Source organism: Athene noctua, chromosome 7 (genome assembly GCF_965140245.1).
Source record: "Athene noctua chromosome 7, bAthNoc1.hap1.1, whole genome shotgun sequence".
In the NCBI taxonomy this organism is placed as follows: Eukaryota; Metazoa; Chordata; class Aves; order Strigiformes; family Strigidae; genus Athene; species Athene noctua.
The window spans coordinates 13,180,138-13,201,840 of record NC_134043.1 but is presented as its reverse complement, the minus strand read 5'-3'; the positions used below and the strand labels follow the sequence as shown (position 1 = coordinate 13,201,840).

The 21,703-nt window shown below is 39.7% G+C and overlaps 1 protein-coding gene across 1 annotated transcript in view; it reads left to right on the top strand.

Moving 5' to 3' along the window:
- SLC49A4 (solute carrier family 49 member 4) overlaps nucleotides 1–21,703 on the top strand; it is a 66,101-nt gene that overhangs the window by 34,236 nt on the left and 10,162 nt on the right. Inside the window, exons 4-7 of the mRNA XM_074911527.1 lie at nucleotides 4,907–5,036; nucleotides 10,170–10,278; nucleotides 10,896–10,963; nucleotides 15,852–15,979. Coding sequence (XP_074767628.1) covers nucleotides 4,907–5,036; nucleotides 10,170–10,278; nucleotides 10,896–10,963; nucleotides 15,852–15,979 — 435 coding nt within the window. The remainder of the gene's footprint in view (nucleotides 1–4,906; nucleotides 5,037–10,169; nucleotides 10,279–10,895; nucleotides 10,964–15,851; nucleotides 15,980–21,703) is intronic.

The window sequence follows — 21,703 nt, the reverse complement described above, 5'->3', positions numbered from 1 at the left end:
TTGTGTCACTTAAAAAAATAGCAGCAAGCTTTAAGGAAAAAGAGTTGTGTAAGTGGCTTAAGAGTCTACAATATAATTCTTAGTGGATATGAATTGGTATAGCATTAAGAGCAATTGAACTTTGCCATGTTATGGCAGTTGCACATTTGGTTGGGTTTTTCCCCATTATAATTGCAGCCTCTGAAATTCAGCCAGGAGTTAGCCCTAAGTGTTCCAGAAGTCTTAAAGTGTATGTATATACTGTGTAGTTCATATGCAGGTTTATGGGACTGAGTTAGCTGTTTGTGATCATTTATTCCTGGATATTGCTTTTACGGAAATTTCATCGAGTTAATACTGTTGGGTGAGGGCCACTTTACTGTTCATTTTAAAGAAAGCATAGTAGAAGTTGGATCACTATTTCAGCAAGTACTTTTAAGTAGCCTGCTTTTTACTGGACTCAAATGTATTGGAAGAGCAAGGAAATTTGGGGTTGGCTAGGCCTTTTTCAGAGGTAAATATGTAGACTTCAAAAATCTTATGGCAGATGAAAAGGGACAGTGTGAAAAAAGGAAAAATGTCAGCTTTTGTCCTGAAGAGCAGTAGATAAGGGGAGGAAAAATCTAGCCATTACAGAAGTGATTTAGCTCTTCCTCTCCAGATTTTTCCATGGAGAGATAAGAAGGACTTCTAGGCAGATGAATTCAGTTCTGTGCATAAAACCACTGTTTTGAGTCTGGTGGCACTAGAAATGTTCATTTCAGCAGCCCATTAGATTCACTTTTGTTCTCTTCTGGGAAGTTTTCCTAAGCATTTTCTTTAGAAAGTGGGGTGGATCCTGCTTGCCACCAAGGTTCAGAGGTGTGTCTTGCCTGCTCCATATCTGAGTATGGCCCCTTCTAAGCCAGCAAGGGTCTGGGAGCATCACGTAGACCTGTTTGGGATTGTTGGTCCCAGCATAAGATAATACTACAGCAACTCTTCAGCTTCCTAGGAAGTGTGTTTTATGGGACATCTGTAGTTCTTAGTATTTGAAAGTGCTTTGAATAGAAGTGGTTTCTTTGTGCAGCTGTGCTTGTGGTTGTGTCATACAGGTGCGTCTTTTCAGGAGCTACAAACCCTTTAGCTGTTCAGGCAACAAAAAAGAGATGGTTTGTGAACATTACCACCTGCAGTGAATTGCAGTAATGGTGGCAAAACATCCAACTGGTTTAAAATTGGTAGGAACTATAAAAGATGAGTTTGCTTTGAATCCCTTGTGAGATTTGTCTGTTCTCACCTTAGCCCTGTGTCCCTGGAGAGCTGAGGAAGCAAGGTCCCCACTGTCTGCCTCCCTATGCTCTGTTATGTCAGATAGGCTCCAGAGATGAAAGAAAAGGTGCCTCCTGGTGGTTCATTTACGGACCAGAAAACATCTGGAAGGTGTGGTGGAGTACTATTTGTCCCCCTAATCAGCTGGGCAGAAAAAGAAGCTGAAATAGACTTCACAGATTACTAGTAAAGATGTTACAGGATGTAGCAGAACAAGGAGCTGGACCTAAATGTCCCACTTCCCCACTTCTTCAGCGAGCGTGGTCAGGCTTGGTATGACTTCTCCTTTAAGATACTACAGGAAAGCCGGTTTCACAGGATAAGCATTCTGCATTCCTAAAGGAGTTGTGTTTGTGATGGAGCTTGTTGCTTTTCTGTGAGGTAGCCTTAGATAAGCAGCCTCCAAAAGTTAGGTGATGACTTTTAAAAGACAGTAATGGTGTGAATTGTTGACTTGGGATCAGTAGCATGCCAAGAGTGTGCTAATTTTCCAAGGACTTAACCTCAAACATGATTACAAAGCAATTGCTTATATACCCATTCTGAATTTGCTCTGTTAATTCTAGTCTCTTCTGTGTTTTAATAAATTGTCTGTGTTTTAATAAATTGCTGTTCCTTTATCTCAAATGCAGACTAAGAGCTCAGCTGAATTACCACAGCCTCTTTCTGTGTCATCTGTGTCACTGCATATTCTGGTTCAAAGCTGAAATAGTACAGATGCAGTAAATCAGGATTGAATTGTATTACCTGAATCGCATAAGGAAGCTTGAATTATTCTGGACTGAATAATATGGCCCCTAGAGCTTTTAGCCATGTGCTTCCCTAAATATCAATGTAAAATCATTGTTTGTTTAAAGAAAAAAAAAAAAAAGTGTATGTGTAAAGTGCCCTCGTTGTCCCTTTACATTTCAGGACAAGATAGGGAGGAGGGTTCTGGGTTTGGGTATGTTTTTGTACTATGAGTAGTCTATCTGAAGAAAAAAGACCTGTGTTGAGGAGGCCTGTGTCTCTGTAAACCTCTTTTTTCTGTTTGGGGCTTACACAGGCAGCAGGGTGCCTACTTCCTAAACTAAGATGTAGCCATCTCTCCGCCTTGACAGTCACAGACCACTGTGGCATGGTACCCAGCTTTTTGATTCACTCCTCAACAAGAGATATACATGACTGTGTTTCTGCACACTACTTTATGCTTACTTTCCCAATTCTGAGTGCTTTGCTGCATCCATCGCGCTGTTGAGAAGCCAGTAACTCCTGTGGAAGAGCTTCTCTTTTGTGACTGCAGCTCCCTTGGTCTCAATATTGACCTATTTCTTACCTTTTCTCTTTTGCTTTCTTTAACTTGCCACTTATAATCTAAATCTTATCCTGCAAATGTGTTTATCTAGTCTGGTAGAGTAAATGGTGATGGAGATAAAGGTGCAGGTTTCCTAATGAGGAAGGAATGCAGCATGTAAGAAATCAGATGTGTTTGGCAGTACCTGGACTTCTGATAGAGATGCAAGTGTGATACGCAAAGCTAAGATGGCACTGAAGACTTGTATTCTTTAAATAGAGGGATCTGCTTTAGTTTCCAAAGTGAATTCTGCTCTTTTCTTTTGTGCATGAGGGCAGTGCTTGTGAGGCACATTTTGTAGCCTCAGTATAGTATAACACTGGGAAACATTAAAGAGTTGCAAGAAGGTACTACAAGGACTGAATGCTGAATTTAATAATTAAAAAGAAAAAAAAAAAAAAAAAGGAAGTGTTGCCATACTGTTCCTACTGCAGCAATTTGACTGGCAGGAATCTTGAGGCAACCCATAGAAGAGGCCCCAGAAGAGCACCTGTTATAAAATATTACCATGACTTAAAAAAAATTATCAACGTGTTTTACATTCCTCAGCAAAAGACCTAGCCTTTCCCCTTAAGGTATTGCAGTATAATGAAGCTAAATAATAAGCATCTCAGACAAAATTTATGGGAGTGTGTGGTCACATTCCTGTTGTCTATGCCTGTCTGCATCTGAAATCTTCCTTTAATATGTGATTGAAGTGTGGGTATGCATGTACATAGGTATACCTATAAACCTATATATATAGACCCAGATACAGGAGAGGGGAATAAACAGCTTTTGGCAAGCCTTGCTTCCTTGTCTAGTATCAACCTATAGGACAAAACAACTCATCCCTTTCTTAGATCTGGGATGATCAGTTATGGCCAGTTCTTTATTCATTACTCATGGTCTCAAAACAATGTAGACAGAAATTAATCTATTCTCTGGAGAACAGAGGAGATATAGTGAGTAGGACTAGTTAAAGTGCCCTTGACTCTCAAAACATGCAATTAGACCACAGTAGGAAAAGAGACACCACATAATTCAAAATTAATCCTTTAGTATTTGATCGTGAGGAATGGTATTGTCACATTGCTGGTATGCTTTCAAAAGAAATTTAGTGTAGACTTTTTTTCTGTATACCAGATAGAAGCATTCATTTCCCTTCCCCATCTCCAGCTGATCCGTTTAGACTCCAAGTGTTATTTACTTTTCAGTTTCCTGAATTTATTTTCTTCTGGTTTAGCAGAAGAGCTGGCAAAGTGCCATGTTCATATTGATTTATTAAAAAAGAGAAGAAAAAAGAAAATTAATGCAATTGAGTATCCAGCTCTGCTGGAATTTATTTGTGGTGTCGGTGAACACTTCTTTGTTATAAGATCACAGGTTCTTTTAAGATAACACACTTCAGCTATACATTTTTCTCTCCAGCAGCAAAGAATTGTTTTCAAAGGGGATATGAGAAATACTGGGATTGAGGACTGTGGAGAACATGATATACATTGTAAAAGGCCTGTAAAACAAATTAATTAGACTGACTGGGTAGAGTTGTTTTTCCTCAGAATGTCTGATCACGGGGCTTGCTGAGTATTTTCTCTGAAGTGCTCATCACTTTGCAAGTTCAGGTCCAAATTTCTGCTATAAAATTTTTCAAAGATCTAGAATACCTGCTGCTGAACAAGAGAAGCATCTGCAAACAGCTGTATTCTTTCATTTTTCTCCCTGTTACCCATGCTCTTTCTATTCTGGAGCCGTAGCTGCTCTTAAGCTTTTCTCTTTATATTCTGTTGCCATGTAATACTGTTTGTGTCCGAGATGCTGCCTTGCTTGACCTTTCGTTTGTCTTCATCATCCTGTGCGCCAAGTAATTGTCATTCCATGCCCTGGGGCTTCCCCAGTCCCATCTGTTTAAAGTCTCTAGCACGCTGTTACCTGCACTGTGTTACTTCCATTGCGAGGAAGCGTGTCCAAATCTTCATAATGCAGTTCTCTCTGAAGAGAAAAAGCAAAATCTTTCCTTCTGCTTCACTGAGTTCCCCATGTATGAGCCTGGCTCTCTGCAGCTTCTGTCACTGGAATGGACTGCTGGTATTTCTCCATCTCATTGAGTCTCCATCTTAATTTGAAATCTTGCTGGGGGAGGAAAAAAATTCTCTTTCAAGTTACACAGTTCTGTTGTCAGGAGCAGTAAAGCACTTGTGGTGGGATTTATGTATCAGAGGCTGGCTGATAACAATGCTGTACCAAAATAAGTCTTTTGATGCTAACATCTGTTCTTGGTTTTGTTTTTCTTTGCCCTCTTAGAATTTGGGATGGTTTCCCTGATATTTTCTGCCGCGTTGGCCTACTTCCCCTCGCGCCCTCCATTCCCTCCTAGTGTGGCTGCAGCAAGTCAACGGCTCAGCTACAGGAGAAGTTTTTGCAGACTCTTGAGGTAAGTCCTCATTGGATTTCCACTTCAAAGCAGATAAGCACCTAAATAAATAAAAACAAGTGTGCTTTAATCTTCTTATTGAGCAAACAAGTTGGTTTGTAGTGCTTTTAAACAAAATAAAATGAAATATTAATGCTGAGACTTAAGAGGATGCTAACTGCTAAAAAGCAGACATTAAATTTTAAATCATTGGGTATATCTCAAGCCTTGATACCAGAGTCCTTTAGCACCAACACTTCTTTAGTCATCCTGTTAGCACGGCTTCTCTTCTGCAATGCTTCTGTTACATCAGGTTATACAAGATTGTTAACAGTGTGCATGCTGCTAGGTGTGAGAAAACAATTGACAACACTGGGCATAACTAACTAATAAGCTGCTTTCTTCCACACTTAATTGTATTGGAATGAATTTGAGGTTTGCTTGTCACTCAAAGGAGTATTCAGTTGCTTTCATTCAGCCATGGGAGCAATGAATGAACTATCCAAAAACATTATATGATCTATTAAATCTCATGAATTGTATGTTAAAATATGAAGTGGGAATAGAAGTGTCTCTAGATGTGTTTCTGGACAGGGTCATAGGTGAATTAAGTTTCCTTTAAATTTTGGGTTTTTAAAAAAAAGTTACAGAGAAAGTGACATCTCCCAGCTTTGCAACTTCTCCCACTTGGCCTCTTTTGGTAAGACCCAGTCTCACCCGCACAGTGTTTGCACAGTGTCTTGCACAATGGGGATCTGATCTCAGAGGAACAGCTAAAGCAACTGTAATATTAATGCTGAATAATTGACAAGGCCTGTGCCTGTATGTGATACTGCACAGATGAACTTCCTGGGGCAAAGAAGAACCACTCCCATGATGCGGAGTATGGTGGACTTCACTGGGGGGCTTCACACTCTTGCTGTAATTGTTTCTTGGGCCATGTAGTCATAGGAGCTGAATCTGTGTACAAAGGGCTGCTTGAAACTTGGTAATGGTGGAGCTTTAGGCGTTTAGTTATTACAGCTCTATTGTGGAGTGTACTTTCTAAAAGTATATGTAGAACCAGCAAAACCAACTCATGCCTTGTTGTCATTGTTTTTTCCCTTTTTTTTTTTTTTTGGAGGCTTGTGTTTCAGTTTGAGGGAATGAATAGTTGACAAGATGTTTAATCCTGTGTGTTCATCCTGAAACAGGCTGGCAGTTGGGAGGAGGTGTGAGTACAGCTGGCTGGTTAGTCTGCAAAGTGACCTACTCAGGATATTTAAAAAAATAGCAATTCCCATAAGGACACTTAGCACACACAATAATGCTGTTACACACCCAAACAGGTATGCAGTGAGACCCTGCCTGAGGGCTGTGTTGTAAAAATGTTGCTGCTGAACAGAAATCCAAACAGCAACTGACTCTGCAGGTGAAATATAAAATTTTTGTTGACAGTACTCCATTTGGGAGCTTTATAACCATTAGATTCCTTGTTCAAAGTGTTGTTAACAGTGGACCTGAGATATAGGTAAGGTCAGGAGGTAAACAGCAAAGCTGACTTACTATTCACAATCAGTGAAACTTAAGAAAATAAACTGGATGCTTAAATAATGAGTATAGTTAATAGTGTCTCCAAGAACCAAGAGGTTTTTTAAAATGCTGTCAGGTAGGTCATGATATCACCCTTCACTCTGGTCTTTATGCATTCTTCCATGCTACCTCTTATCAAAGGCACTTCTTCATTCCTCTATACATGAAACAATCAACAGTTCATCATTAAACACACTTATCTTGGAGAGCCTTTCAGCAACAATCCATCAAGCAAGGGGGTTTTATAAAAGAAAATGGTATCTGTTGTGCTTCAAGAGAACTCCATCATGTGGTTCATTAGGCTTCTAAACTCTGTTGCCTGCCTAATCTAGGCTTCATAATTCTTGGCACAGAGAGCCTTTCTTTTGACTTAATGGTGTAGACTGAAGGTAATCAGCTGATGAATACCAGGAAATCATAATTTCCCCTTACTGCAGACTTACACACAGTTCTTTTACCAGAGGGTACGGCATTTACGATATGTGTGAGCTGGTGGGCTGACCAAAAAACTGTGCACCAAAAAACACTCATGAGAATTGAGATGTTCGTCATCTCCCTCTTCTCTCCCCCAGGCTGCAGTTTTATCACTTCAAAATAAAGCTGCATAGCATAACTTCACCATTTAAGTCATTGACCTTTTTCTTTGGATGCCAAAGGGATCTATCAAATCCTTGCAACTCCCACACTCCTTCATGCCTTCAGGTCCTGAGCAGTGGTCTTCATGAGCTCCTTCTTGCAAAGTTGTGTTATACATATCTTCTTAGGGTTGACCATCCCCTGTAGGCTGTTTTTTTGGGACTTGCTTAGGAGCTTGGTTCTTGCTCTTGATTTGGAGGATTCCTGTTTCTGAGAGATTACAATGATTAGCTGATCTCTGGTTATCTTCTGATACCAACTCTCTCAGCCTATAGTGGGAGACAGCAGATTAGTCATGGTTTGGGAGCTAAGCCCAAATCTTTTAACAGTCTATCACACACTGTGACAAGTGTAGTTTGAATTTCCATTAGAAAAAGTATGGTGCCCTTTCTCAGTTTCTTGGGTGAAGCAAATATGACTTCCCCCCCCCCCCCCCCCCCCCCCCCGCCATGTCAGAATATGCCACAAATTTCCATGGAAAACTTTCTAATAGAAGTAGTTGATAAATCATCTTAAAATCTGCATTAAGAAAACATGTCATGATTTTTGCTCTGAAGTATTTAGTTGCTTTTAGCTGATTACGTGCCTTTTATATTTTCAAGGGACTATGTAAGCAATTTTGAAATTTCATAACAGGATTTTTGTGCATCATTATTTCTTTAATGAGACTGTCATGTGACATCACCATCCAGTGATGGAAGCTGCTTAGAATGTGCCTGATCTTAATAGGTGCTGTCAAAGTTATTCTGAAGATGGTGACTGACAGGGCTACAGACAGGGCTCCACTCTGAACCAACCTGTCTTAGAGATTCTGTTTCTGAAAAAACCAATTCATATTCCAGCAAAATGGTTTAACAGAGAGGCTAATGCCGATAGCCTGTCATAAGGGCTGATATGATAGAAAACAGTGTGGGTTTACCAGCTGATGGTGTGACAGACAGCACATTTTTCTATTTTCAGTGAAGCAATTGCAAAATTGCAAAAACAAATACAAGTGACTGGAGCCATGAAAAGTGGAGCTGCTGCTTCAGATGTACATTTCAAATAGCTTCAGCACTTAACGTAGCCAGCACTAGCTATTGCTGGACAAGGGGACAGAATGACATCTGGTGATCAGTGCTGCTTTGTCACTGCCATGCACCCTTTCTCCTGGTCGCCTTCCTTATTCTGGAGACTAGGCAGGGTGGCAGCCTCTGTCACTGGAGGATGTTGTGATGCCAAGCTGGTTCTCTAGAATTGGTACTAGGAGGTGGACGTGGCACAAAGCAGCTATCCCATGTGCCAATCTGTCTTGTTGCTTGAGTTACAGAAGACAAATACACCACAGATTATTTCGGTCAAGTAAGTTACAAAGTACTCACCCCTTCAAAAGTAGCTCTTTAATGAAGATGAGGTTCAGATAGCCAAAGATTTTGAATATCAAGCAAGTCTTGTTTTGGAAGAGTGCATTCAGACTTGTTCCCTCTTTGCAATCCATGACATGGCTATATAGGCCCTTTCCCTTTTATTTTATTCTACAGATGTTGAATTAGCTTTCACTTGGATAGTATTAAATAGCATCAGAAAACCTGCTTAAGAGATGCTGAGATGGTATGAGATAGACTAGGATAAGAGGAATATGACATTCTTAGGAGAGAAAAAAACGTCAGGAAGACAGCAAATGCTTTAGCATTCAGAGAAATATAAGCAGTGTGTAAAAGAGCTGAAAGTTTGGGAGTTGTTTTTCTTTATAATAAAAAATAAATCTGACATGAATGATATTGAAAGAGGAGGGTATGTTCATGTGATAGAAATGTGTTATACAAGAAGAGGATGTGTGAAAAAGAACAGTGCAAAAAAACACTGGCTGGTGTGCTGTGCGTGGATCATCTAGGGGAGTAAAACAGCGTAAGCTGCAAACCTCTGAGTGTTTTGGAGAGTATTTGAAGCTCTTTCTCTCCCTCTTTGTAACTGTGTGCTATCAAGTTGCCGCTGCATGCCAAGGAACTGGTACTGATCAGGATCAATTTTATGTAAATCGTTTGGGAAAGGAGGGAGTCACATTTTGTGGTTAAACAGATATCCCACGGGATAAACTTGGAATCACCATAAAATCTTTTCACTTTAAAATATCACTGTTGCAGGGTCCAAAGTATATTTTCTGATTTTATTCCCAAATTGAAAAATTTTTGATGAAAAGTTGGATGTTTCTTAGCAAAGATTTTGCATTTGCTTTTGGTTACGGTGGGTGGGGGAAATTGGTGGTGGTATTTGTCTGCCAACTCCTGTTTAGCTGTGTACGATGAAGATGATGACACAGCTTTGACTGCTTCGTTTTCACTGAATACTAAAGGTTGAATAAGTTTAATTGGGAGGAAAAAACAAACACATTGACTGTTTAGAGCAGAATATTATACTTGTATCTGTTTTTTGACAGTTCAAACTGTCAAAATTTTCCCTTCTTGCAGCTGTGCCCATCTCATTCTCAGAGCTCTCCTTGCCTTTCACCAAAATAAAAAAAGTAAAACATGTTAAAAAAAAAGTACAATTCAGAAACTATGAATCTCTGATTTTATTCTTGAAATAGACCTTTTGTCATTTAAATTAGGGCTTATTGTTCCTAACATAAACCTGGGCTAAGTAGGTTGCCCATGCAAATGCATGGAAGAATTGCTTGTGGAAATGAGAAACACATGAACCCAGCGTGTTACAAAAATCTTTGAACTATGTGGAGACACTGGCTTTTTTATTATCACAGTGCTAAGGCAGTAACATCTCAGCCACTGGAATTTCAGTGACATGGCCAGATACCTTTCTTGCTTTTCCTGGCTCACTCTTCCTTCATACCTCTGCTATTTTTCTTGAGGGGCAGAACATAGATTCTAGGGTGTCATTTACTCTAGCAGCTAATCTTGGTGCAGTTTCTAATATAAGCTGCAGCTAATTGCATATATTTTGTCTTCACAGCAATTTCCGATTCTTGATGATTGCTTTAGCCTATGCTATACCACTGGGTGTTTTCTCTGGCTGGTCTGGTGTTCTGGATTTGATATTAACACCAGTTCATGTAAGCCAAGTAAGTATCTCCTGACTGATAATCAGCAGCTGTTTTGTAAGTGGCGTTTTTATTTTGCACTAGCATATAATTTTATCAGGTTTTTGTGTTTAAGATACTATTAATACATATGGACCACTTTTCTCCTGAAATTTTAAGCAAAATAAACTGTAGCTTTTGCATCCCAAACTGTCATGATTCTCCCTGCTGGCTCTCTACCAGTGGTATTTCCAGAATGGTATGCACCTTTTGACAAGGAGGAGGAGGCAGGTAAACAAAGGGCTGTATTGTTGGCTGCTGCACCTTTTGTAAAAAACCCAAAAGTTTTTGCCAAGTGGAAAAGGTGAAGTGAGCAGAGGATTTCTAAGTTTTTGATAGAGTATTATTACTGACATTACTTAGATTCTGTAAAGAGAGGTCACATTTAGGGTATAGTCATACCTAGTCATACTTTCTTTTAGTGAATTTATTTCCTTTTGAATATCCTAGAAAAAGTTTTGCACTTCAGGGGGCTGTTGCTAGCAGTTTGCAGCGTCTGCATAACATTTTTTGGAAAGTAACATCTTACCATCTTATTTTCTCAGCTTTAACATATTTCTCTGTTATGTTTTGTTTTGTTTGTGTTTTTTTCCTGTCAGGTAGATGCAGGCTGGATTGGATTTTGGTCTATAGTTGGAGGTTGTGTTGTTGGCATAGCAATGGCAAGGTAGGAATAATTACATGTCCTTCTCCATTTCTTCAACTGTGATTGACATTTAGCTTATCCTCTTAATAACATAACTTGTTTTTTCTCAACTTCTAGAAACTTGAAATAGAAAATACATTCTGGGGTTATGATGTGTTTCTTGTAGAGCAATAATTTGTATATTCCATTTTAGTGGTCGTTGGGTGTTGAGAACTCCACATGTGTATACCTCAATTTGGCAAGTCATACTGTTACTCCTGACAAGTGCTTCCTGTATGCTCCTTTTAAACACAGTTCTTGTGAATGCAGCTGCCTGGTATGAAGGAGAACCCGTTGTAGCACATTTGGAAAGCATTGAAGAAATTAGTGTCTGTCTCCTTCCATCAACACTTTCGGGCATATTGATTCCCACGGGGATATTGGAAGTGTAGCACAGACAACCTACCCACAATAACGTCATATTCCTCCACAAAGAAATTAGTCTGGGCTCATTTTGGCTGGGTTGCTGGATTCCTATATGGCCGAACTATGTTTTGCTGTACTGCTATGAGTTACAGTGTGGGCGTACCCACACTTTATATATCCAAACACCATGCTCTCTGGCCATCATGAATGCTGTGTGGAAAAGCAAGAAATAGACTGCCTTTCCAAATGGCTGCTGCTTTTTCTTCATTGAGATTCCCTTTAAAAAAAGGGGGTGGGGGGTAGGGGGAGAAAAAGTCTTTCAGGAGGTACTTGAACAGTGAGTTTATAAAACTGATTAAAACCAATTGCATGTTCCCCTTGCATCAGGATATCTGGCTTCTCTATGTCCACTCCTCAGACTCCACTTCTGCAATGAGTTTAGCACTAGTGCAGGGGTCTGTTATTGTTGAAGTCATTGTGGGATTGTGGACCCAGAGAGGCATCTTTTTAGGACAGAAATTGAACCTCTTTTTTTTTTTTTTTCACTTGCTGTTCATCACCAGAGTACACAATGCATAAAGAAATCTGAGGTTTCTCATCCTGACATTTTGCAGGCTGCCTAGCAACTGCAACAGAGGGAGAGGAAAAAAACTCCTGACCTAGGGAAAAGAAACAAGCGCTTGCCTCCCATCTGTTCCAGATGCAGGCCAAAGGATTTAATCTACTGCAACAAAGTTCCTCTAAAAAGAGTTGCTTTTGATTACCTAATCTCAGATACAAATTTTTCTCTCTTAGAGAAGTAGATGTTTAAAACCAACTGCTGTAAATGACACAGGTGCTGAAGCAGGTTACATGCTGAAGCAGGTAGTGTGCCAGTTTAATCTTTTCCATCATGAGTTAATCTCTGGCATATTTGCAACATTTCAATAGTAGAGGGGCATCCTTAGTAGCTCACTTAACTTTGTTAGAAGAGAATCTGCTGACTCAATGCCAACATGCAAATCTCAATCTCTATGGTAAATTAATTTATTTAATATATTGCCTGGGTTAAGTTTCAGGAAATGCTGACAGTCTCTTTAACTGCTTCAAAATTGATTTCAAACCTTGTTGAATACCAGTATTTTGTAGCATTCAGAGCTTTGCTTTTGAGTAAATTAAAAAGATACCAACACTCTTGTCTCCAAATATGTCTTTCTAACTTGGGCGATACACAGTTCAAATGGGAGGGTTTGCATACAGAAAGGGAGGGAGGAGGTGATTTGTCACTCCTGATGGATGATTCTCCCTCCTAGGCCTATTCAGCATTTATCTGTGTAGGGTTGAATCAATGACGACTCTGACTGTAATCTGCTGAAAGTTGTAATTAGGAAAATTAAGTAATGATTCTTGTCAAGGCTGACAAGTTGATGTATTTCAGTGTCAGAACTGTGATTTGCCAAGCAAGCAGCTCTCTCAACCACCTCTTAAGAAGCTGTTGGGTTTTGGGGGGGTTTTTTCCCTTTTTTTTTTTTCTTTCTGCTAATTTATCAAAGCAAAATTGGTGCGGTTTAGGATTTTGCTCCTCCCATTTTTGTCAAGCAGACTGTACCAGTTAGAACTGTAACAACCGGAGCATTGGAGCATTTGGTCCTACATGTCACAATAAGTGTTAAATCATTCATATTTAAGGTAATGCCCAGTTTGGAAATTTGTTTATCTATCTCATTTTCAAAATGGTGCAAGTTTTTCTCAGCACAATACATAAATCCTCATGGTCTCCACCCACTGCTGTCCTGCAAGCCATGAACTTATATATATTTAGCTAATTTGTGTGATGCACTTTTATAATTGAAAAGCCTTGGGCTATTTTGGGCAGCTGGCAGGTGCTGTACCCTTTGCTGGCAGCTTTCAAATTATACTGGTTTGAAGGAAAGCCGTGTCAAAGAGCAGCATTCATATCATTGTATGGAAACATAAATCTATTCCCTTTTCTCACAGTTTTTGGGTTTTGCCACATTTGCTAACGATCATAGACATTTCTGAGGTTTTGTCCTCCACATCTCCGTTTTTCTTCCTGCTTTTAACCTGCAGTGTAGTCAAAATGCTGAAACTTTATGACATGGTGATAATTTCCTTAGCAACAGCATTGTCAGCAATACAGGTTTGTGATTTTAACTGTAGGATTCAGCCTAGGGCTGGATTTTCTGGGTTGCAGGAGACTGTTTCCAGCACTCGGCTCAGAGGTCTGTGTCTGGGTAAGTATCCGCACCTTCTCTCCTGGTGTGCCTACTTTTAGCAGCTGCAGACATCCCCTTACGTGCTAGATGATGTAGAGGGATTTAAACAGAACAGAGGGTTTTGAAAGCAGGTACTGGGGTCAGAGGATAAAAATAATTTCTCTCAAGTATTCTGAAGAGTAGACTAGATTTACAGTTGTCTTTATTCTCCTGTAACCAGACAGGAAGCAGAAGTCCCTCAATGACCAAGTTCAGGCTAGTTTGCTATGTCATTTTTTTCCAATTATTTCTGTTGCTGGCTGACTTCACTAGCTGCATAAACCTTTAAGTTTGTATTTGCCCCTTCTGGAGTCCTGTGATATCTGAGAGCTCCTTGGAGCACACTGCTACCACTGATACCCAAACCAGGATCTTTGTGTCAAAAAGTGTTGCAGCTGTTCAGTAAAGTTAGATATTTGCTCCACTTAACTATCTTGAATGGTTTAGTTGCGTATCATCCTTCCATCCTCTCATATCCCTGATGGTAGGACAGAGACAGAGGACACCCTAGAGATCCCTTCCAGATCTGTTTTCTATGAATGTCCCTTCCTGAAGACTGATGCTTCTCTTATTGTGTTTCACTAGATGGGATATTCGTAACTGCTGTTGCCCCTAAGGAGACAGAATAGTTATGTTGTCTGCTGGCGGGCAAAGCAAGGAGTCTCTCTGGAAGAAGCCAAAAGTTAACACTTTGAGATGCATCTGAGAAGCTTTTAAAATTGCTGATTTTGACCCGAGTGATCCCAAAGAATAATTAAAGAAACTGGCAAACCACTGAGAATAGGTGATCCTGATTGCTGGATTTGGATTGTCAGAAAAAAACAACAGTAGCAGCTAACCTCTGACTATTGGAGATTAATGTATAAGCCACTTGAACACTGCAGTCATACACTTTTAAGATTATACGCAGGATTGATCTTCTGCTACTGCTTATTGAATTACTCACTGCTAAATTCAATGTGGAATTAAAGCACAGGGAGAATCAAAATAAGAGAAAAGAAGTGGAGTTTTTTGTTGTTTATTTTGATTACATTACTTCTACATCTCCTGCAGTATATGTGGAGCTGAGGTTCTTAGCTCTCAAAATGTTTGTAGCATTATCTGTTTTATCAAGTAAGCTATAAGGTATCTATCTGCCTGTAAAGTGGTCTTTGTCAGGGCAGAGAAGGCAGTTAGCTGACAGACAGATTTCAACATGGAACAACCTGAGTGGATTGTGCTGCCAATTGGCCTAATCAAGATAGGAGGCTGTGAGGGCAAAAGACATTTTTTACACACACATACCTAACCTGTCTGGCCCAAAATCGCATCTCCTAAGCAGGACATTATAGAATATTACTAGTGGATAAATGACATTGCCTTTCCTAATATATCTTTTTCAGTAGCTGTGTTGAAATCCCTTTTGAAAAGAGCAGTTGCACTGATAATTTGCCCTGTGAGTGCTGCTCAAAAGCATTATGTCTCCGTGAAAGAAGAAAAAAAGATGAAAAAAAAGGCAATTGTACCATCAGGTGGTATAAAGATCATAGTTCCCTCTGTATAACAGCCACACTGCCCAAGGACTTGTGCGGCTGTCCTCCCCCAGACAGTCAGTGGGACATGTGTACAAGAGGGGTGTCACCCCTCTTGTTTCTGGAACATTTCAACCCAAAACAGCTAGCAGCAGAGTGACCGCCTGTGTAAAGAGTTCCTCCTTTGCCTGAGTCACCAAGAGCTCGATTGCCAATGCATCCGAGGGTTCAGAAGCTGTTCCTTGTCATCTCCGATCTAGGGATTCTGGTATTTGGAGTTTTGTCATTTCCCACAGGAATGAATCTTGACACTTAACTATGTCTTGAATGAAATGCAGCAGCCTCCTCATATGCTAATTGAGCAATGTGTCTGCCAAGGGAGACTGGCAAATGCTGACAAAACAGCGATGTAAGTAGTGGTGTGATGTTGTGTCCAACAAATGCAGAAGAAAAAAAAAACCCTTCCTGTATACCAAGTGTTTTCACTTGATGCCTTGAGAATTGTTCTGGTTTGGTTGTTATTTTGTGACAGCTGAAAAATCCATGGCTCTTCAGCTTGACAGCTAGAAATATCACCATTCTATAAAAATGCCTTTTTTCTCTTTCTGAAAATGAGAAATTATTTTTAAATTGTTTCTATAGTCTCCAGAATGTTTAATGAGAATATACTGAATTAATTGTCAAGCATCACATCTAATATGAAAATTTGTGCTGCTCTGATCTGTGCTTTTATTTTAGATTTGCAGATTTTATCAGGGGAATGCTGAAGTTTATACTACTGCTGCTTTTATCTGGAGCAACATTAGCATCAACCTGGTTCACTCTCACCTGTCTAACTAGTGTCACTCATCTGCCTTTAACCACAGGTATTGACAATTATTTTAATTCCTGTTATTTATAAATGGTATTGGATGCAAATATTTGTAGTCTCTAATTATATTATAACCTGGTTAAGTATCTTTAGTGATACAGTAATTTTACCAAGACAAAAAAAAAAGGTTTAGAAAACTTGTTGAATCTGACATATCTTTACCCACTTTGAATAACTTCATAAAAAGATTAAAACTAGTGAAACTCAATAATAAGAACCCAGAAGATGCATTTGAAATTGATTTTGGGACTGATTTTTTTTCTGTTTTGGGTGTTTTGGAATAACAGAGGTGAGAAATAAACCAAGAAAAATCACATGAATGGGAGTAGCCTTGCGCCTAAGAAACAGTGACATGTCTGGGAATTTAGGGTTTTGAAACTTACATTAATTATTGGAAACACGTGGTGCAGATCAAGCCAAGGTGACCCATAGTATTTTCAGCCATCTAAATCTATCCCTGCACTGTGCTGTCCTCTCTTTTTGCACCTGCATGCAGGTTCAGGGAACTGTTCCAGCCCAAAATTAACTCAGCCTGTGCCTCAAAAAGACAGGAAAAAAAGCTGTTGGCAGGAGTGGGGGAAAAGCTCAGAGGTCTACTCACGCTGCCAGCAAGCTGTACCCTAATTGCAAATTAGCACTGCTTAGTCCTTCAAAATCTGTCCTTCACCTTACTGTCTGCACCAAAGGATTGATCCACCCATGATTCCACGACCTTCAACAGAGTAATGATTTACAGTAAAACTAAGCCATTGAGATTTTAAAAAATATTGAAGAATTCTGTAAATCCATTTTAAATAAAGTGCCATCTTTGTTATAGGGAAGTTTACGCATTGTAGGAGAAATTAAAATAGTTTTTTCCCATTTTTTAATAGAGAGTTTGGTGTGGAGAGTAGTATATAAAGTACTGGTTCACTCAAATTAACTTTGAGTTTCAGTAAGTGTCCTTGGTGTGTTGCATTATGTAAACTAAAGTGGGTACAGCAAATTGAAATACATGATCAGTTCAGGAGAAACACCATCTGGGTGGATAGGTCAAATTTGTGATTTATCTTCAAATTTCAACTTTTTTTTAAAAAAAAAATCTTCTTAAATAAAACATAATTTAATCAATAAACAAATCAAATTTCATGGTGGCAATTGTCATATGAAATGGCTACACTTTTCCAACAAATCTAAAATAAATGCAATAAAAGCTTATTTCTTGTGCTTGCCTGCTTCATCACTACAAGCCTGCAGTAATGTAAATTTTTACAGTAACTCTATCCTCTGAATTGATGCAACAAGCCAAACACATAAATGTCCCTTCAAGTCTATGCATAAGAATGAAGCCAAGAGGTTTCAAGAGGTGAAAGTCATTATGTGTGTATTCACCAATGATCCAAAACAAAACTAATGGAGCTCCGTCTCTGATTTTATTTTATTTTTTTGTAAAGAACTCGGCATGCAACATAGGTTCTAGAAGAATTCTAACTTGTTTACAGCATGTAGGTGCATTATAGTGGTTTTTTTAGAAAGGTGATCCACTGGCAGGACATAAAAGTATGTAAGGTATTTGAGGTTTGATATAAAGTATCCTAAACTAGCATCCCTTGGTAAAAATTTAGGGATTGGATTGTTCTTTTCATACAGTTATTGTTTATTTTAAAATGGATGATTCCTTAGATTGAGTTGTAAATTAAATTTTAGAGTTTTCTGTCTGTGCTGTTCTTATATATGTCACTGTAAATGTTGAACCCTTTTCTATAAAACACAAGCTTGTTTTGAATAGAAATGCCAGCAATATGGTACATTCTTCAAAAAAAGGCAATCTAAGCATCAGGGCCCAATGTGCAGCCACCAAATAAGATCTCTTTTTTCTTCTGTGGCCTAATGTTTAAACTTCATAGATAGGCGGGGGCAGGAGGGGTTCATATCAGCCTTTTCTCATTAAAGTTCGTATAAAATAAATGCACCCGTTCAATTTAGATCCTTGTACACAGAAAAACAGTGGTATATCTTTATGAAATATGCTGTTATGGATGAAAACACACAAGCTATTTAAGCTAATTTATAGGACTTCATGCTAGATTATTCCTCAATGTAATGATGCAATATGATGATGACCTCCGCATTCCACAGTAATTGGGAGAAACGGTACATTTGAATTGATTTGGATGATTTTTTTTTTCCCTTCTTTTAATTAAAAGTTTGAGATGTAGAGTATATCGAAGTATAAATGTAGGTCAGATGCAGGCCATTGGCTGGCAGCTTTGGGAAGTGATTTGAGATAGCTGGTTGAGGTGAAAGTCATTGTGCTTACTCAGAGGACCAGTGTTGACAGTGGACTTCCAGGTAGTTATCCTCTGTGTGTATTTATAGAGCTGGAAAATATGCAAAACAAAAGCATTGTGGGTTTTTTCTTTTACTTTTTTTTTTTTTTTTTTTGGAAGTGGTCCATGTAATGCTTTATATCCCAGAGCATTCTTCCAGGCATCACTGAACACCTGCTGCAGAGCAGGGATTGTTGTGCTATTGAGGGCAACAGGATTTGATGTTGCTAGAAAGCTAATAGACTCTCCAGCTTCTTTGTGTCCTGTGCCAAAGAGCACAAGTGTTAGGCTTGGTGGTGCCACAGAACCAGAGATGGATCTCGGTCCACACTTTCAGCCTTATTCAAACACTGAGGCAGAGCAAGAAGAGTTCAAGCCAGATTATTGTGGAAACTTGTGGGGCTGTACATTTGATCTTACAAGGAGTTTTTCCCTTCTAACCATGTAGCTCCCATTTTGTCAGGGACTTTCCCCTCCTCTCTTGCCTTACTTCCAATGTTGTTCTGTTGAGCAAGTCAGACATTTTCCTACAAAACCACAAGTGTTGCCATCTTCAATAATACCTGGAAACTGCTAAAAATGTCCACATCACCTGATGAACTGCTGGTACAGGTAAAAAAGAGTTTTTCCATGGGAAAGGACAGTCATTTTCATGACGAAGCAAGACACCTCATGGGACTCTTTGTACTGGCTGTTGTGCTTTGAGCCCAGAGGGCAACTGAGCATCACACAACTGCTTGCTCACCCCTTGTCCCTCAGGAATGGGAAGGAGAAAATAAAGCAAAAAGCTCAGGAATTGAGATGAGGACAGGGAAGGGTGATTCACCCATTACAGTCAAAGGCCAAAGGCAGACTCATTAGGGGAAGAAAAAGAACATGAATTTAATTCAGACACTAATAACAACAACTAGCAGACAGAGCAGTGCAGCGAGAAGCATTACCACATCTTAAAAACACCTTCCCCCACCCCTTCCTTCTTCCCAGGCTTAGCTTTGCTCTCAATTTCTCTACCTCCTCCCCCCCCCAGTGGTGCAGGGGGCAGTGAGTAGGGGTTATGGTCAGTCCTGCTGCCCCTTCCTCCTCAGGAGGAGGACTCCTTGCATTCTTCCCCTGCTCCAGTGTGGGGTCCCTCTCACAGGAGACAGTCCTCCACAAACTTTTTCCACCATGAGTCCTTCCCACAAGCTTCAGCATTTCCCAAGCTGCTCCTGTGTATTACAGTCCTCTCAGTGCTGAGTTCTTTGGGCACAGCCCCCTGCTGCGGCGTAGGGTCCTCCACGGGCTGCAGGTCGGCATCTGCTCCACTGGTGACCTCCATGGGTGCAGGGCACAGCCTGCCCTCTCACCACGGGTGCGGGGGGGTCTCTGCTCTGGTGCACCTTCCCCCTCATTCTCTTTCCTTCCACTGACCTCAGTGTTTGCAGAGGTGTCTTCCTCACAACTCTTAACTCCTCCTCCCAGGTTCCCCTTCTTAAATACATTAGCACTATTTGTCTTGGCCTTGGCCAGAGGTGAGTCTGACCTGGAGCTGGGGAAGCTCCAAGAAGCTTCTCACAGGGGCCATTGCTGTAGCCCCCTCCCCTCCCCCAAAAGCCCCACCACATGCAAACCCAGCACACTGGCCCAGGTGTTAAGGCAGGCTTAACCCTAGAGATAAAGGCTGGTTGGAGAACATCGTCATTCGCTTCATCTCACCTGACAGCTGCTTGATCCGCAGGGGAAGTTTGCATCCATAGGTGGACCTTGCCAGTGGTTCCCCCTGGTCCAAAATAAGTCTTTTCCTTTAGCATATGGATATTGTGTGGCATCCATGTCCATTCCCCTCTTCTGAAAACCCTCTGCCTGTCTTTCACCTGGTCTCCGGAGTAAGCACTCAGGTGAGAATGTTCGCATGCAGGTAGGCTTCTGAAATGCTGAAAAGATGAGAGAGTTTGGCCAATTACTCGCCCTAAAGGAAACGGAAGAAAATCTCTAAAGACTCATTTTAATATACAACCAACTCTCCTCTTTTAATCAGTATTCTTTGTAGCAGTTGTAGTAATGTCTGGTTTAAATATTGGGGGAGGAATTGTATTTGAAAAAATGGTCACAGCAAAATGTTTTTCCTGCACTTGTTTGTGTAATATTCTCCTAATTCCTTGCAAATAGGCACGACATCATCTAAAGATATTTCCTACAAAATGTAATTACTTAGAATGAGGACCTTTAATGCAGATATTAAAAATCAATGACTGCTTTGTGTTTTCTTTAAATGATGCTGTTTGGCATTGTTTGTATTGTGTAATGCCTGCATTGCTCTGCTTTATTGTAATATGCTCTGGTTTTCCTCCTGCCACAGAACAAGACAAGTTTTCTGTTACTTGCTGACTTCTTAATGTATGTCCAAAAGATTTTATAAAAAGTGTATTTGGAGTCATGTGTATGAATTTTCCACGCTGCTGGTGTGGAAAAAAAACGAAAGCAAGGCAATAATCATAAGGTGCTATCATAGCTACTATATCATCTGTCTAAAACAGCTCTCATCAGCTAATCACAGTTCTTAAAAACCCTTGATTCTGGAATTGGTTTACATTTTAAGCAAGCTTGAATCTTCTTTTAAGAAATTTTAATTTTAATGTATATTATTTGCATTTTCCAGCAAGTTTCAAAGACAATTTAATGTACACATTGAGCATTAAAATAGTTTTCTCCATTGAATTCCCAATGCAGCTGCTGATCTGTTTCTCTGTGCCAAGTTCATTGTTAGTTTGCTTTGTACTGAACTTCATTATGTGAATTTATGTACAATGGGATACTGTGACCCAAAATAATTGTGTAAGGCATTGTAATGCCAGTTTCAGTATCTTGCCACTTTGTATTGCTGGTAGTATCTCTGGATACAAATACTAGCATTTTCCAAAAATTGATATGCAATGCTAGTTGCTTGCAGCTCAGTTTGAATGTTTTCAGCATTGCATATCAAGAATATTCTAATATTTATGAGCACATTCAGCAGAATTTTGCTTTACAAAATCTCTTCTAGTGCTGCATGGCAGATACTCTGAATATGATGACAACTCCATGAGTTGATGAGTATGTTTAGGTTAAGCGGTCTACACTTTATTTTTTAGGTTCAACAGATTGAAGATTATAAACACATCTGTCTCCCTGTCCTCATTTACAAAGCACAGTATTGAAAAAGAGAGATGTTAATTATTTAATACTGCTTGTTTTAGTCTTTGAGTTTAATTTCTTTAATATAAATAAGATTTACTTGATAAATACAAGGCAGAGGGACCCAGAGAATAAAACAGTGACCTGAAAACATTTATTTCTCTAGCTACAACATTAACCTGCTTATGGCTGTGGGCAAATCATTACCCACACTCCTGTTGTGCTTTTCCCACTCATAAGATGGGAATAATGACCTT